The sequence below is a fragment of the Camelus dromedarius genome, chromosome 10 (genome assembly GCF_036321535.1).
Source record: "Camelus dromedarius isolate mCamDro1 chromosome 10, mCamDro1.pat, whole genome shotgun sequence".
NCBI lineage: Eukaryota > Metazoa > Chordata > Mammalia > Artiodactyla > Camelidae > Camelus > Camelus dromedarius.
This window is the reverse complement of record NC_087445.1, coordinates 76,553,179-76,568,976: the sequence shown is the minus strand read 5'-3', so window position 1 is coordinate 76,568,976 and position 15,798 is coordinate 76,553,179. Positions and strand designations below refer to the sequence as shown.

Genomic DNA, 15,798 nt, shown 5'->3' with positions numbered 1-15,798 from the left:
TACTGGCTTGGGGCGGCGGTAGGCGGCACCAGAAGAAAGGTGTCTCTGTGGCCAGTGTCACGGTCACTGAAACCACCTGCTTTAGCCCCTTTTGGAGAGAGAGCACCAAGACCCCACCTAAGAGGGCCCAGGGGGCTGGAGGCCTCCTCCCTGCCCCGAGGCCACCCTCCTCTCTCCCACCAGGTGGTGGTGGGCCTGGGGGAGGCCCGTCAGCCTCAGAAGGCCCCCACAATCCATGGACACAGCAGCTCAAGTCTCATTTTATTCTAACAAAGATCAGGGCTGCCCAGTGAGCAGCACTGGGCCCGAGGCTCTGGGCAGGGAGCCCTCGTACCTCCCCTCAGCCAGGGGCCCACCAGGCCCTAAGAGCCGGCCAGGGCTGCAGGGGTCTGGCTGGGCTGTGCTCTCAAGGCTGGAGGGCTGTCCGGGCTGGGGCTGGATTCACACAGGAAGACCCCTCACTCCACCCTGCCCCACGTGGGAGCCGCGGGGGCCTCCTCGGCAAGAAGAGGTGAGGGGTAGGGGACAGGGCCTAGGGCAGGGCAGGGCCAGGACAAAGCCTGGGGCTCTTGGTGGCCAGAGCTGGCGGCCTGGGCCAGGCCCGTCATAGCTCCTTCTTGCAGGAACCTAAGGGTGCATGGGGAGCGTGAGGTCAGAGGTCACTGCTCCCACCACTTTCCAGCCCAGCCAGATCTCCCCACTCCCACCCTACCCTACCCTCTGGCCTCTCTGGGCAGGGACCCACTCCAGCCTCGGGGGTCCTAGGCAACCGGGGAACTCCCAGGATGGGGAGGCGACGGGGACCACGGCACTCACAGGAACCCAGCTGCTCCTCCAGGAAGGAGATCTGCTCACTTAGAGAGTCGATGCGGTCCAGCTGCTGGAGGGAGTGGGCCAGGAGGCTGCCGGGGTCAGGGAGCCCGTGCTCCAGGGCCCGAGAGGCCAGGCTGTGCAGTGGGGCCAGCACAAGCTGCAGCTTCTGTGGGTCAGACAGAGGGCTCAGCTGGGGAAGGGCCTGTGTGACCCTGGGCCAGCTTCTCACCCTCTCTGTTCCACAAGGATTTAAGGAAAACTGCTGTGGCCAGCAAGGGCTCAGCCAATCCCCAACCCAGTTCTAGCTGCAGGGCCCTGGAAGTCCACTAGAGGGAGCTTCTGCACCGGGAGAGCCCGGAGGTGGGTGGGCACAGATGGACATCGCACAGGCCAGCCAGGCCAGTGGTCCCTGAGGCCTGGGATCCCGGTCAGAGGAGCTAAGAGAGGCGAGGGAGCTTCTGAGGGGTCTCAGGCCAAAGGCCCTGTGGAAAGGCCACAGGGTCACTCTGCCCCTGCAGGGACAGAGTGGGCTGGGCCTAGGTTCAGGCTCTCTGTGTGGCCTGAGGGGGTGGGGCCGTGCTTGGCCCCTCCTGTTCTGGGGGTCCCAGTCATCATCCGCTGCCCCTCCCCAGCCAAGGGTATCCTGGGCTGTCAGTATCCAGGAAGCCTCCCCACAGGGCACCCCTGCTGAACCCCACCATCACCCCGAGGGTTGGATTCACATCGCAAGGCAAAACAGGAGGTTCCCAGCTGAGGTTCCCCTGGGTACCCAGCCCAGGCCTCACCTGCTCTAGCACGTCCACCCTTGACCGGAGCCTCTGCACTTCCTCCTTCACCTCACTGTCCACTCCTGCGGAGATCCGGGAGTGAGTCAGGGAGGCCTGGCCCCCCCCGCCCCGCACCCCACCGCAGGCTGGCCTCGTGTCCCAGTGGGGGGCCTCCCGTCCTCTGCTCCAGGGGTGGGGCACAGCCCTGGAGACGGATTCCAGCCCCGCTGTCGCTGTCGTGGGCGCCCCTCCCCGCACTCCGGGCCCTGGTGGCCCCTTCAGGGCACCCTGGGATGACGTAGCCGCACCTGCCCGCCGCTCAGCACTGGGGCCCCCGCCGAGCTGAAGGTGGTCCGAGCTGAGGCCCGCGCCGCGCTCTTGGCGCTGGGCTGCCGACGGCGCATTATTACTCACGGTACGAGTTTGAAGTGTCACAGCGCGTACCAAAAGTAATAATGTCCCGTCGCCAGCAGAGGTGCTGTCTCTCCAGGCTGCCCGGGCCACGGATGGGACCCTGGTAGGGACCTTCTTCCAGTCTTGGCTGAGTCGAGGCCCTCCCCGCTGTGCCCATGAGAACCCACCAGCCATCCTTCCTCTGGGGAGGAGCCCAGGGTGGGGGCTGGCCCACGGCCCAGGGCCGGTCGCCCTCCGACGCCCCCACCACACCCAGCAGCCCCCGGCCCTCCCTGCCCACCCCTCGGGTGCAGCAGCAGGTGGGGTGGGGGGAGTGGGGAGTTTACCTGTCGTGGGGTTTGGGGCCGGCCGAGGCGTCCCTCTGTCCGGCAGGCGGAGTGCCCCGTCCATAGAAGGGCTGTGCCCCTCCCGACACTGGCACCAGTAACTGCCTGCGGTGTTGACACAGCGCTGGGGACAGCCACCCCCTCTGGTGCTGCATTCATCCACGTCTGCGGGAAAGGGATGTCAGGCAGGGGTGGCGCCCAGCTGTTAGTGGGCTACCAGGACACGCAGGGAGTCGCCCCAAGGACCCTCCCCCTTGGGGGATGCGGGACCCAGCCTCACCTGTCTGGCAGGTGTCTCCCTGCCAACCTGAAGGGCAGTGGCAGCGGCCAGGCTGGATACAGCGCCCTCCGTTCTGGCATGGTGGCTGGCATATTGCTGTGGGTGGGGGAAACCCACCAAGAACTCAGAAGGGTCCGCAGGGCCCCGCAGGGGTGGCAGCCCGGGGAGCGGTGTTGTGCAGGAGATGCTCCCCTCAGGTTTTGAGAGAAAAGCAGCAGGTGTTTTGCCCAGGGTCCGGTGGGTGGGACAGACCGCTGCCTAGCTGGGCTCTATTTTAACTAACGCTCGGTGCTCCGGGGCCCTCACCTGCGCCACAGGGTCCAGGCAGTCCGCTGACCCTCTTCCAGCCGGGGCAGCAGGCATAGCGAGGGCGGGCGGGGGCCGGCCCAGGGCTGCGGCGGTAGGCGGTCCTGTAGACGGTCCTGTGGGATGGGGGCAGCTCAGAGGGACCTGATCCTCGTGGGGTGGCCTCTGTGGGTGCCACCAGGTCTCCTGGGCCCAGGCCAGGGTTTCCCCAAACATGCTGAGTGAGGTACCCCCTGCCCTCCCTGTCCGCCGGCCTTCCCAGCTGGCTCAGTCCCCGTACCGTCCAGAAGCCACATGAACCACCTCCCTCAGCAGGGACAAGGTCACTCAGACGTGCCCCCAGAAGTCCTCTCCCTCATGGGGGGCACCTCAGGGTCACTGCACAAGCCATCTCCCTGTCCCACGCTGCGGTGTTGACAGGGACCCAAGGCTCGGCAGGAGGCCCAGCTGTGCCCAGCATGGAGCAGAGGTGGCATCTCGAGGACAGCTTCCAATTCTAGGGGCGGGGACCTAGACCCCAACAGGAAGAAGCTGGCCACACTGTCTCCCCCGCCACCTCCCACCAGGGAGGTCTGTAAGAACCTTACAGAAAATAAAAGCTTTTTAAGACACACAGAGCGGAGCAGAGACACACGCCCCTCACACTGGCGCAGACTGGGATGTCCTGGGTTTTGGAGGGGGTGGGATCTCTGTCTGCCACTGTCAGGGGCTATCCTGGGCAGAGGGGGGCCACTGGAGCCCCGGGGGCAGGGCCAGGGCGAGGCAGGTTTCAGGGAACCAAGTGGGTGAGATCCGGCAGCCAGCAACGCTGCGGGGCGGGGGTGAGCGCCTGGGCAGCGGAGGGGAGCAGACAGGGTGGCCGGCCCCTCTAACATGAGGGTGGGGGAGCAGACGCGCTGGGCGCCCTCGGAGTAGCAGAAAGAGGGGTGCTGTCTGAGGCTACGACGGCAGCACCCCAAGTCCAGCACTGCCCGGGTAAACCCCCGTCAGTCTCTGCCATCCCCTCGCAGTGGCCTCGGCAAGTCCTTCCACCGCCCTGGGCACCCTTTCCCTTCGGGGTGCACCGCCCTCCCAGGGCTCACGTGTGGCCATGGACAGGGCCCCGCGGCGGGCGGCACTCACCGGTAGGTGCTGCAAGCTCGGTACCCGTCGCAGGTGGTGAGGAAGGGCTGGTACACGCGTTGCACGAAGGACTCGGACACGGGGCCCCTGGGAACCCTGACAACACACACCCTGCGGCTACAGGGGTGACAGGGGCCAGAAAGTCAGTGGGGGCTCCCAGGACAGGGACCCTCCCAGTCCCAGAACCCAAGGGAGCCAGGAATGTGTGGAAGGGGTTTCCTGATGTCACCCTGGGAAGGACTCTCAGCAGGAGCCACAAGGAAGAACCATGGCTCCCCGCCCCAAACACTAGGGGCTGCCCTGGGGAGGGGCTGAGGGCTCCTGGCTGTGCACCCCCCACCCCTACCCTGGCACTCAGAGGCCCGAGCCCAGGCTCACCCAGGCCGGTAGAGGTGCTCGGTGCCACCAGCTGCCAGCACCAGGAGCCACAGCAGAAGCAGCTCCCGGGAGCCCCACATGGCCTGTGTTTCCGTGTTTCTGGCTGCTCCTCAGGGTGGCCTGGAGCACAAAGCACGACCTTGTCATCCCTCTGCAGGCCGCCCTCCAGCCCGTGTCCCCGCTGCAGGCTGTCCCCTTGGCTCCATGACACCTGCCCAGCTCAGCTGCTTTGTTGGGACCTCCCATTGCAGCGGGAGAGTCTGCAGGGGGTGGAGGCCAGCTCGTCCCACCCCCAGTCCATCTGGACAAGCAAGGACAGCCCCTCGCTAGCCACATATAGCCTACCCGAGGACCACAGAAGGGCCACAGCATCTGGCACCCTTGCTGGGGGAGAGAGGCACTTGGACCCTGTTGGGATTGGCGGATGCCAACCTAGAAGGCATCAGAAACTCAGGAAAGTTCACTCGGGAAGGTGGGGGCCCAGGGGGAGCATCTGGACCAGTTCTCCCTCCCCGACTCAGTTTAGTGCCCTCCGTTTCACAGGAGGGCAGGGCTTTTCCCAATCTCAGCCTGCAAGTGGGTGTTAGTGGCAGAGCTGGAACCATCCCAGCTGGCTTGGCCCTCATGGCCTTCAGTGACCTCATCTGCCAGGCGGGTAGCCAGCTGCGGTGCCATGAGAGCCCGTCAGGGGTGCAGGCGCTGGGGGTGCGGACTCCATTATGGTCCTCCTCAGAGTGGGGCAGGCGCCTGCACTCAGGAGGGGGTTCCTCCTATGCTGCGGACTGAAGCTGTAGTGCAGACCACCTCCAGGGCTCCCAAGACAGCGGCCCCCCCAGCTGCCCGTCTGGTGGGCAGACTGGAGCAGCGCCCCCACAGGCCAGTGGAGCTGACTGCTGTCCGCACCCTGGCTGTGGATGGGAGCCAGGGAGGCCGAGAGAAGGATTCCTGGGAATGTGAGAAACCCCAGCCTGGAGTTAATGGTCTGCAATGAGCCAAGGGGACCGGAGCGGGGCCATCTGCACAGTCCGGGGCGGCAAGGCCTCTGTCCCCATAGGCCGCCAAGGGTCTGGGGCGCTGGTGACCCTATGCTCTGGGTGCCCCACCCAAGGTCTCCAAGGGGCCAGGTTCGACCCACATGGGCCCCCAGCAGGAAGGGGCACAGGAAGGAGGTGAACTGTGTGTGTGTTGTGGGTAGGCGGAGCAGAGTCAGGGTATGGTCCGCCCAGTCCACTCGGGGATTCAGCGGGGAGTTCCGTCCATGCCCCTTGACCACTGCATCCCATAGCCCTGGGCGGGGCGGGAAGGCAGGGGTACAAGGGTCCTTCCTGCATCCCGAGGGGGGAGGGGCTGGATGGCCAAGCAGGCAGAGGCTGCAGTGGGCAGCTGAGGTGTTGGGCTTGGTTTGAGAGTGGCAGGGGTGCTTCTCAGTGGGGCAGGGGAATGACCTTCCAGTCAGAGCCAGCTGGCTTGGAAGGTGAAGTCTGTGGGGAGCACACTGTTAGGCGGTCCAGGCAAGAACTGAAATGGTGGAGACAGGTGGCCGGAGAGTGGGCCCTGGGACGGCAGAGGTCGGCTGGCGGGCTTGCGGGGCGGGGCGGGGACCCCTAGGGTTCCACAGACCCTGTGCTCACCCACACTGGGCACCTTGGGGGAGGCTCGTGCGAATGTACTGGCCCCCCACAAATATCCACCCCAGCACCTCCCCTACTTACTGAAAGCTGTTTAGAAAGGGAATCGTGTTTTTAAAAAGGAGAGGATTTTTGAAAGTCATGCTTTTCCCCTAGGCCAGAGGAAGCTGATGGCGCTGCCCAGCCTGTGCTGGGCTGGCATAATCTCATTTCCCTCTGGTGCTACAGCCCTGCTGGGGCTGTTGGCCAAGGTGCCTCCGTAGTGATCAGCAATAATGTCCTGACCCTTCTGAATGTCTGCATGAGCCCTGCCCACCACCTTCCCTCCCACCTGGCCTGGGCTGCATCCCTGCCTGGGGAGACTGAGTCCGCAGAGGGAGAGGCCTGACTCCACCGCAGGCGACAGCCCTAGGTTCCCCTCTTCCACCAGGAGAGGTGCTCTGGACGTCAGGACCCATGGGCCGGGGGTGGGGGGGGGCGAGGGCAGAGATGCAGGATGAGACTACAGGACTGACTCCTTGGGGATGAGCCCTCTCCACCGCCCGCCCCACGCCTGCCCTTCCCTCTGCACGGCTGGCTCCGTGGGGAGTGGGAGTGAGGGTGAAGTGACACCTCCCCCAGCCACCGCAGGGCACTGCTGGCCTGGGCTGCGAGATCTAGGGCCTGTGAGGCTCTGAGTCTGGCTCTGAGGGAGCCGCGCGGCCCAGATAGAGGGATGAGGGACTGCAGCGCCCCCCGCCCACACCCCCCGCGCGGCCCGGCCCGGGTCACCCGTCACCAGCAGGGGGCGCCCTTCTCCAAGGCCGCTGGGCCCATTCTCCGGAACCAGCAGCGGGGTCCGGGGCTGGGCTGGGGGTCGGGTGCCCGCGCGGCAGAACCCGGCGCTCCCGGACCGCTCACCTCTGGGCTCCCCGCGGTCGCTGTGCGTCGCCCCCCAAATCCGCGTGCGGCAAGGTCCCCGACCCCCTTCCCACCCCTAGCCCGAACGGCGAGCGGACCCCCGCTCTCAGCGATCCCCGTGCCCCCGGCCAGGCGCCCGGCTCCCTCCGCACTCACCGCCCGATCCGGGGCGCGCACGCGCCGCCGCCGCCACCGCGCTGAGGGGCCCCAGCCCCGCCCGGCCGGCCGCCCCGGCCCCGCCCCGGCCGGCCCGCCTCCGGCCCGCCCCCGCCCGGTGGGCTCCGATCCGCCGGCTGCCCGCCCCCATTGCGCAGGTTGGGAAACTGAGGCCCCGCGGCGGACGGCGGCCCCCGGGCCGGGCAGTGAGTCAGCTAGAACCTGGGGCTCCTGACGCACAGCCCGCCCCCGAGCACTGCCGCCCCTCCCAGCCCGCTCCCGGGGACGCAAGACTGAGACCGCAGCCAGGTGCCCTGGGGCTGCGTGGGGAGCCCGCACTGTCCTGGCCGGGAGTAGCTAGCTCTCAACCCCCTACCCCCACCCCAGGCTGAGCCCGCAAGTGGGTGGCCAGCTCGCTAGGCACCGGGGGCTGGCTAGAGCCACCCACTCACTGCCTTGCAGCCGCAAGCTGGGTGGACATCATGACCCCAGGCACAGAGACACGGCACTTCCCACTTCCGAAGATCACACGGGGAACCTGGGCAGAGCCGGGCTGGGTCTGAGTTGTGACACTGAGCCTCCCTCCCAACCAACATGCCAGTTTAGGAGGCCTGTGGGGCTCCCACCTGGCACCCTCTTTGTTCAGGACAGTTGGGACCACCCCCAGTGTGCCTGAGGCCCCCAGGGAGTTTCCCAACTGCATGGTCACCACTGGGGGCTCCCGGGCCAGTCTCTACTCCTTTCCTCCAGGGGGTTCCTTTTCCATATTTGCAACGTGGTCTAAAGCAGCTTCAGGTGGCAGAGTGGCCAGAGCCAGTGGCCAGCACAGCTGGAACCAGGTGCAGACATGCCCTCCCCGAGAACTCTGTCGTTTCTGCACCATGATTATTACAGCTGTCACTGTGCGTGAAGCCCTGGGCCTGCCCCCTTAGGTAGCTTCTGCCACGAAGGAGCCGGGCCCTCATCACCTAAGTGCACGTAAAATGTGCTCACGCTGGGCCAGGCCCCCTGCTGCTGCCCGGAGCATGGGGGGCTTTCTATGGCACTCACCTGGAGGACGAGGCTCCCTCATGCCCCGGACGCTGGTGGCAGCTGCTCTTCTGAGCGGTGGGGGCTGCCTGTGCCTCCCCCGTGCCAAGGTCTGCAAGTCAGAGACGTAGTGTGGATTAGTGCACATCTTTGACACTTTGCCGTCCAGGGGCTGAGAAAGGGGACAGGGCCAGCCTGATGCGGCTGTGGGACCTCAGGCCTGCACTTGGCCTACAGACTTTCGCCCCTGTGATGGCCAAAGCTGAATGGGCCTCTCAGGGCTGCCCACACCTTCAGCCTGGGTGAGTCAGTTGTCTCCTGCCCCGGGGGTCCTGAGACCGGGGGTGGAAAGGCTGCTGTGAATGAAGTGGACAGCCCCTCTACAAAGCCTGGGCTGCGAAGTGAGCGTCCTGAAGGTTCATGGGAAGGCGGGGCCTCTGGGCAGAGCCAGCTGCTGTGGGGCATCTGGCTCAGGCCTACTTTGGGGCAAAGGAGCTGAAGGAAGGGAGGGGACCAGGTGGCTGGACAGGGGCCCCTTCCTGGACCAGGGGGCTCTGGAAACCCCTGGAAGTTCTGAGGGCGGCTGGGGCAGCTGTGGCTGGGATGCCTATAAATCGTGAATGGAAGGGATCCCTGCCACTGTGGGGTCTCTTGACCCCCCAGCCCAAGCAGGCAGCCCCCACCCAGCCCCAGGCAGTAAAGAGTTAAGAGCTGGGCCCAGGGGTACTAGAAGGAGAGCTTCTCTGTCCTGTCTCCTGCCCCCGTTCAGGCCCTGAAGCTGGTCATTTGACCCTTTGACCTCCAGCCCTTGCAGACAGGGGCAGCCCGGGGCGCTGGGTCGGCTGGTCCTCACTCTGCTAACCGGGGGCAGAGGCCTCTTCTGCTTTCTCATCTGGGAAAGGTGTGTTCCTCACACAGACTGCTGGGGTGGACGTGAGAGGACCAGAGGGGCAAGGGCCCGGAAGGCTTTGCTCCAGCTCTGGGACTTGGGCTCCTCTGGGGGGAGGCAGGGACTGAGGGAGAACAACAGGAGCTCCCCTAGGGTGCAAGGTAGACCAACAGAGTGCACCCCACCAAGCTGTCCCTCTGCCTGGCCCCCCCCCCAGCCAACCTTGCAGAAGGTGGGGCTCCTCCTGGTACCCTGCTCAGCGCCCCCGACTTGCGCAGCTCATCCCGTTGGTGCCCCTCCCTGACCCCCTCAGGGGTGTTTGCCCACCCTTGGGGGATGCCCTTGGGACACCGAGGTCCCAGAAAAGAAGAGCGAGCTGAGATGGGCCTTGCTGCCAACCCCAGGGGCTTCCCCGGGAAAGTGGAGCAGGCACGGAATGGGGTCGAGGGGCAGCGCGGCAGCGGCACCGGCTCCTCCTTCCAGAGCTCACAGCCACCGCCGGGCCGCCCAGCCTAAGTACTGGGATCCGGCAGGCCAGGCTGGAGTCCGGGGGAAGCCCTCGGCCAAGGGGTCTGAATGTCCCCTGTGCGGTGGGGATGGCGCCAACAGGGAGGACGGCGGGATGGCGCCCACGAGCGGAGTGAGGGCCCACATTGCTCGGCCCGCAGGCCCCGCAGCCAGCCCGCTCCCCGCCGCTCCGAGACCGCCCCCGCCATACCTGACGCTGCCCTGGCCCGGGCTTGGCCATGGCCACCACTGCCGCCTCCTCGGGCGGGGAGTGGACCCTACCCCTCGAGGCACCTCCCGCCGCCGCTGGCCCGGCCTGTCCACTGGAGCCTCTGCCTTGGCCATGGGGACAGCTGACTCGGGGCAGGGAGGCTCCTCCCGGAGCGAGGAAGGGCGGCTTTTTATGCTCCATCCCGTGTAAATCGGGATTGGGATGGGCCCTTCCCGGCCGGACTTCCTGTGTGTGTTCTCCGCTGATAACGGGGATCTGTCAGTGAACAAACAGGAGGCTGGGGGCGAGTGGGGGGCCGCCGAGGGAGGGGCCTGGCAGAGGGGTGGGGGAGCTGTCCCCAGGGACCTCAGAGTTTAATCCTGAAGCAGCCAAAAACCATGCTCGGGCCTGGCCGCAGCCCAGCTAGTGAACCTGGGACCCCGCTGGTCTCTGTGTGATGGAGGACTTGGCTGGGACCCAGGGCCTTCCCGGGGCCGTGGGTCCACCAGGCTGGTGGGACCACATTAGTGTGACCCCACAGAAGGGCCTGTTTGTTCTGTGAACCCCAGCGCCCACACCTGCACCTTCAGACATGTGTCCTGGCATGGAAGTCTGGAGGGACTCCCAGTCCGGGGATGGGAGCAGCCAGAAGAGACCTGGGGATGGGGAAAGAGGCTGGGTGTTCCAAGAACAACCTGCTCTATGGGTCCCTGGGGCCCAGAGTGGCTGTGGTGGGGGGTGACAGCTAGGCACAGACATCAGCTCAGAGACTCAGGCCTTCTCTAGGAATGGGGAGTGAGCCCCCTGCTTCTGGGCGTGGGGTCCAAGCCGAGGCAGAAGCCCCCAGCTCCTCTTCCAGGGGTCCACGCCAGGGGATGGCAGTGTGTTCCCTGGCCCACTTTCCTCCCTTGGCCTCTAGCGGGCTGGTGGAGGGGTGGAGGCGGAGGAGAGGAACACAGGAGCCTCTGGGTGGCCAAAGGGGGTGCTTCCTCAGATGCTCAGGGTGGTCCAGTCCCCAGGTATGACCCTCAGTCTCCTCATTTAGGTGATAGCCCCAGGCCGAGCACCAGTTGCTGTGTTGGGTCAGGTGGGAGCCTGAGGGGAGCTGGGCAGCTCCTGAGGACACACGTGGATCACACTGTCAGCTGAGGGCTCTGAGTGAGCAAGGCCAGGCCGAACCCCGCTATCCTCGGGTAGGAGCCCTGCTCCGGGGTCAGCCCCCACCTACCCACAGCCAGGACACCCTCACTTCTCTGGCCTTGAGCACCTCCGCTCAGCCCTCCCTCCTTCTGGCCCCACCCAGCTGGATGCCTCGGCCAAGCAGGAGGTTGGAGCAGCTTGGGAAATTCCCCACTGGGATGCTGTGAGCTGGAGGGATGTCTCGCCCGCCCTTGCTGGCAGGTCTCAGCGGTCAGGAGGGCTGCTGCCCTCCCCACCCCCACAGGAAGGTCTGCTGCAGGCACAGGGCTATGGTCAGGCCCAGGGTCTTCTCTCTCCAGGACTCAATGTCCCCTGCGCTGAGGCTGGAGCTTGCAGGCGGAGTCCCCCATTGGCCCATCTCTTCACCGCCAGCCTGCCGTGGCCCACTCTCCCCACTCGCTCTACCATCTGAGGAGCCCTCTGCCCAGAGGGCTGCGTGTCCTGCTGAGGGTACTCACCAAGAGTGTAGGGCCTGAGTGGGGCTCTGCCCCCAACCCAGGGTGCCCCCTGTGCCCACATCACCCAGACCGTAGGCCCAGGGATCTGCTTTGTGCCCCTGGGTGGAAGAAACTGCAGACATCAGGGCTGGCTGGGTCCCACCCCTTATGTGTAAGGATGGGGAGATTGAAGCCCAGAAAGGAAAGAAACTCACCCCCAGTGAGTGGGGAGCAGCGTAGAGCTGAGATGGATCAGGTGGAAGCAGCCCCCCTTCTCTCTCTTTTCTCAGTGAACCCCCCAATTATTCCTGTCCCCCCACCCCAGGGGGCGGAACTGTCCCTGCCAGGGAAGGGCTGAGGTTGGGAGTAGCTAATTTGCCAAATTTGTGAAAGGTTTAATGGGTCACCCCTCCCTCTAAAGCATGGGCATGTTAGGGAAATTTCTGGAAAGATGCCCAGAACATAGAGGTGGGTTGAATGGTGGAGTTACAGGTGTGGGGAGAGCAGAGTCCTGGGTCCTCTACACCTCAGTTTGCTCCCCACTCTGCTGCCCACTGGTTCTGTGGTCCCCCACTGCTCCGTGACGCCCTCCAAGAAAACTCTGTCCCACTGCAGCCCCTCCTGGGCCGAGACCAGAACCAGCGCCAGAAAGGAGGCTTTGGCTCAGGGCCCCCCCGTACCAGCCTGGCCCTGGCCTGTCACCTAAAACCCCACTGTGTCCTCCACTCTCGGGTCCCAGAGCCTCAGAGGCAGACATGGGAGGTGGGCCAGGGTCCTGCCCTGACTGAGGGCAGTTCAGGGACAGGAGGGGCTGTACAGGAGGGTGGGCCAGGTGTGGGCAGAGGGCAGAGATGGGTACCATCTGACACCCTCTCTGACTCCGAGAGGGTTCTGGGAGCCTGCAGAGGGGTGAGGGGTGATTTCTGCCCTATGGGCCCCCGTCCCCAGGTGCTGGGGTGGATGGGGCCCACTCTGTGTTCCAGGCTGGAGGGGGCTCGACCTAGGGGGCCAGGACCACCTCCACCCTCCAAAGAGGCCGCCTGCCCCAACAGCGTCTGTCTGGGATCATCAAGCAGACCGCCTCAGCAGGGGTCAGTTTGGGAAGGAGCTGTGGTGCCTCGGACCCAGGCTTGCATCCCCCGAGGAAGGCCTGCCCACTCTGGACCCCTGCCTCCCATCCCCGTCCCCGGCCCAGCACAGAGGTGACCACCTGGTGAGACTGGTCAGCTAACTCCAGGCAGTCCGGACTGTCCACACCTGGGAGGCTCTGAGCCCGGGCCTGAGACTTCGCCAGATTCAGGTGTGGGGTCTAAGGCAGAGGCCACGGCTGGGGTTGGAGAGCTGGTGTTCAGGCCTCAGCTTTGCTTCCTGTTGCTGGAGGCTGTACTCACAGTGGGCCTCAGTTTCCCCATCTGCCCAGCGGTCGGTAGGGCGAGAGGTCTCCCAACCTGCCTGTGAGCGTCCTGACCTGATTGGAAGTGAGTAATGCGGACTTACCTCCTCGGAGCGTGTGGGTCAGACGGTGGGGTGTGACGGGGCTTGGCCAGGGCCTCCTGGTCCTCCTGGGACCCTCCTGGGAGCCCTCACCACCGGGCTTTTGGCCTCTGCAGCCCTGGGAGCGAGTAGACCCAGCCCCCCGCAGGGGCCAGCATGGGCATCGGAGGCGGCTAGAGGCGGAGGGCACCGGGTGTGCTGTGTGAGCCAGGCTGCAGGAGGGAGAGGCCAGAGCACAGAGCAGGGGAGAGATGGGGCTTCCTGTTTATCCCCCCGAGTGGCCTGCTGGCCTCGGGGACAGGATGGCTCTGTCAGCCAGATTCACACCAGACGTGACTGGACCTTCACCAAGGGCTGCGTGTGCCTGGCCCAGGGTCCTGTCCCCAGTGGGGCGGGGAGGGAGCTCGGGGACCCTGGGTCCAGTGAGCTGTCTGTCTACAGAGTAGGGCCAGGTCCCAAAGAAAATGAGAGGTTCCGCAGGGAGAATGGGGTGTGTCCAGCAGCCTGGGGTCTTCAGCTCTGCCCCTGCGCCCACTCTCCACTGACTCCTGGCTCCCCGCCCATAAGAAGTGCCCACTGCCTGGCACCAAGCGTCGTGCTCACATAATAAACACCCTGGAGCTGAGAATTTTCCATTTTCAGGTCATGCACCTAAGGCTCACGGGGAACGCTGATCATCTAAGTTCAGCCAATGGGGAATGGAAGCCCTGCATGTGGAACCCAGTGGTGCCTGAGCAGCGGGAGACCCTCGGGGGACCCTTGGCCCCTTCTTGCTGCTCCCGACCTCGCTCCCTGGGGACCACCTGTGCACCAAGACAAACTCCCTGCTCCCTTCCACTGCTGCTCAGGCATGGGGGCCAGGATGCGTCCTTTCCCCCATTCTCGGTTCCCAGCATGGACTCTGCCAATGCCGTCTTGGTCCAGGCCACCACGCTTCCTGCCTGGACGACCTCCTCCTCTGTCTGCTGGGCACCGCTGTCCCTACCCCAGTTCTCAGGGACTTTGTGAGGGGGGACATCAGACCACTCAACGCCCCTGTGTATGCTCTACTGAAGGCTTCCCGTGGCGCTCAGGACAAGGTCCAATCCCTCACACACATGGCCCACCCTCTCCCTGAGCCTGAGCACCATGGAGCCCCGTGGAGCCTCATTCTGCCTCCCCTGCTGCGGCCTGCAGGATCCTGGGACAGTGCCAGCCCGTAGCAGGTGCACAAAGGGCGGTGAGGGGCCGTGAGGGCACCGCACTCAGAGGTGGCCGGCAAACACACATTGCAGTGAGACGCGCCCAGTGGTGCCCACACTTGTCTGGCTTCTCCTGCTCCACCGAGACTCACCTGTACTGCTGTGATTTGCTCGTCCATCCTTTCCACGGGGAGAACGGACCACGATTTATGCACACACTGTTGCTGGCTTTGGGTCTCACAAACCATGCTAATGCTGCCTTGAAACATCTTTGTGCTGGCCTTTTGGCAGACGCACATATGAACGCATTTCTCTTGGGCGCCTATACCTGGGACTGTCCCGGGGGAATCGCCGGTCCCAGGAGCGGCGCAAAGCCAGCCGCTGCCCAGCATTTCTCCAGGGCACCTCCGCCAGCAGCGCATGAGCACGTGGGATGCCCCCCAGCCTCGTCAGCACTTGCTACTGTCCATTCTTTCATTTTTAGCCATTCTGATGATTTTGCAGTAGTATTGCTGTACTGTTATTTCTTTAACATAGGGAGATGAAGAAAAAGTTAATTTCTTTCTTTCCTAGAGACTCATTTTATACGAGAGACAGCAGGATGGGGGTGAGAGTGGGCAGAGGGCACTTGGGGAGCAGGGTAGCTCTGGGGGTCGAGCTCCTCTGCTTCTCTGAGCAGTCTGAGGTGCAGGCACGGTGAACGTCCCAGGGTACCCGGTGATTCTGGGCAGTGGAGAGAGGAGACACCACTGCTGGGGAGAGATTTGGGGTCTCCTGGCATAATTTCCTTTTCCTTTCCTTTTCTTTTTTTTTTAATTGAAGTATAAACAATTTAAACAGAACACTTTTTTTTTTTTAATGGAGGTGCTGGGGATTGGACCCAGGACCTCATGCGTGCCGAGCGTGCGTTCTACCAGAGCCACACCCTCCCCGCCCCTGGCGTAATTTCTGCTCTGGGTGTGCAGTGCGCCCCCAGTTTCCAGTAGCCTCCATAGAATGTTTGCCTCCAGAGCTGTCGGCCTGGTTGAGGTCAAGGTGCTGACTATGACCAGGAGATGCACGTGGGGTCCCTCCTGGAGGCTCACAGGTGGGCAGCGGTGGCCGGGGCGGGAGCCTCGCTGGGCAGGAAGAGCCCCATGGCAGAGCCTGAACCCTGCCCACCCTCCCGGCGCTGCGGCCCCGGAGCACCGCCTTCTGTCAGCCCCACAGCTCAGGCTCGTCCCCGTGCCGGGCTTTGGAACCCGGGCTCCTCTGGCCGTGGAGGCTGCCCCTCCCCAGCCACAGAGCTCCCCCCCTCCATCATGGGGGTTGAGGAAGGGGGGCCTGCGCTCCCTGCCTGGCACCCTGGACGGAAGCCCCACTCACAGACTGCAATTTGCTGAGCCCAACAGACAGGGCGGCCGTTAACGTGGAGGAGAAAAAACACTTTATCTCGTGGGACGGAAAGGGAAGTTCCAGAGAACCAGTGTGTCGGGTGAGGGGCAGGCTAATAGAGGTGGGCGAGGGCTCTAAGCCCACCCCGCTGCACCCCCGTGTGAGCCATGCTGTCCCCCCGCCCCCCCCCCCCCCCACGTAAGGAGAGCTGGGAGCCAGGCTCTCCCAGGCCTTTGGGGGAAGGAAAATAACCAGAGAGACAGCGAGGCCGGTCAGTGCTGCGAGCCTGTGGCTCCCATGGCTCTCACGCCCGCCCTGTGGGGTTGACACCACCACCTGACCCCTTTTATGAAGGCCGAATGACTTCTCAGGGTCACAGAGACTGT

At 64.7% G+C, this 15,798-nt stretch overlaps 1 protein-coding gene across 5 annotated transcripts; it reads right to left on the bottom strand.

The window, feature by feature from the left end:
• Window positions 1-249: 249 nt before the first annotated feature.
• Window positions 250-9,954, bottom strand: EGFL7 (EGF like domain multiple 7). Of its 5 annotated transcripts, XM_064490702.1 has the most exons (10): window positions 9,727-9,954; window positions 8,141-8,231; window positions 4,752-4,838; window positions 4,407-4,526; window positions 4,029-4,145; window positions 2,907-3,022; window positions 2,601-2,696; window positions 2,321-2,485; window positions 1,599-1,663; window positions 850-979 (listed from the first exon to the last, which is right to left on the bottom strand). In XM_064490702.1, the coding sequence occupies exons 1-9, from the start codon at window positions 9,925-9,927 to the stop codon at window positions 1,646-1,648; spliced, it is 1,011 nt and encodes a 336-aa protein (XP_064346772.1). In that variant the 5' UTR covers window positions 9,928-9,954; the 3' UTR covers window positions 850-979; window positions 1,599-1,645. The 5 variants fall into 5 exon arrangements, with proteins under 5 accessions (XP_010997914.2, XP_064346775.1, XP_064346774.1 ...); XM_010999612.3 differs by lacking the exons at window positions 4,752-4,838; window positions 9,727-9,954 and adding an exon at window positions 250-627 and having other exon boundaries at window positions 817-979; window positions 8,141-8,226; XM_064490705.1 differs by lacking the exons at window positions 4,752-4,838; window positions 8,141-8,231; window positions 9,727-9,954 and adding exons at window positions 250-627; window positions 6,935-7,013 and having other exon boundaries at window positions 817-979.
• Window positions 9,955-15,798: the final 5,844 nt, after the last annotated feature.

Excerpts from the sequence above, each read along its gene's own strand:
- EGFL7 (XM_064490702.1), bottom strand. The coding sequence starts at position 9,927 with ATGGAGCATAAAAAGCCGCCCTTCCTCGCTCCGGGAGGAGCCTCCCTG. Across the intron at positions 8,232-9,726 it reads CCGGGCCAGGGCAGCGTCAG|ACCTTGGCACGGGGGAGGCA; the intron begins GTATGGCGGGGG and ends TCTGACTTGCAG. Across the intron at positions 3,023-4,028 it reads CGAGCTTGCAGCACCTACCG|GACCGTCTACAGGACCGCCT; the intron begins GTGAGTGCCGCC and ends CCCATCCCACAG.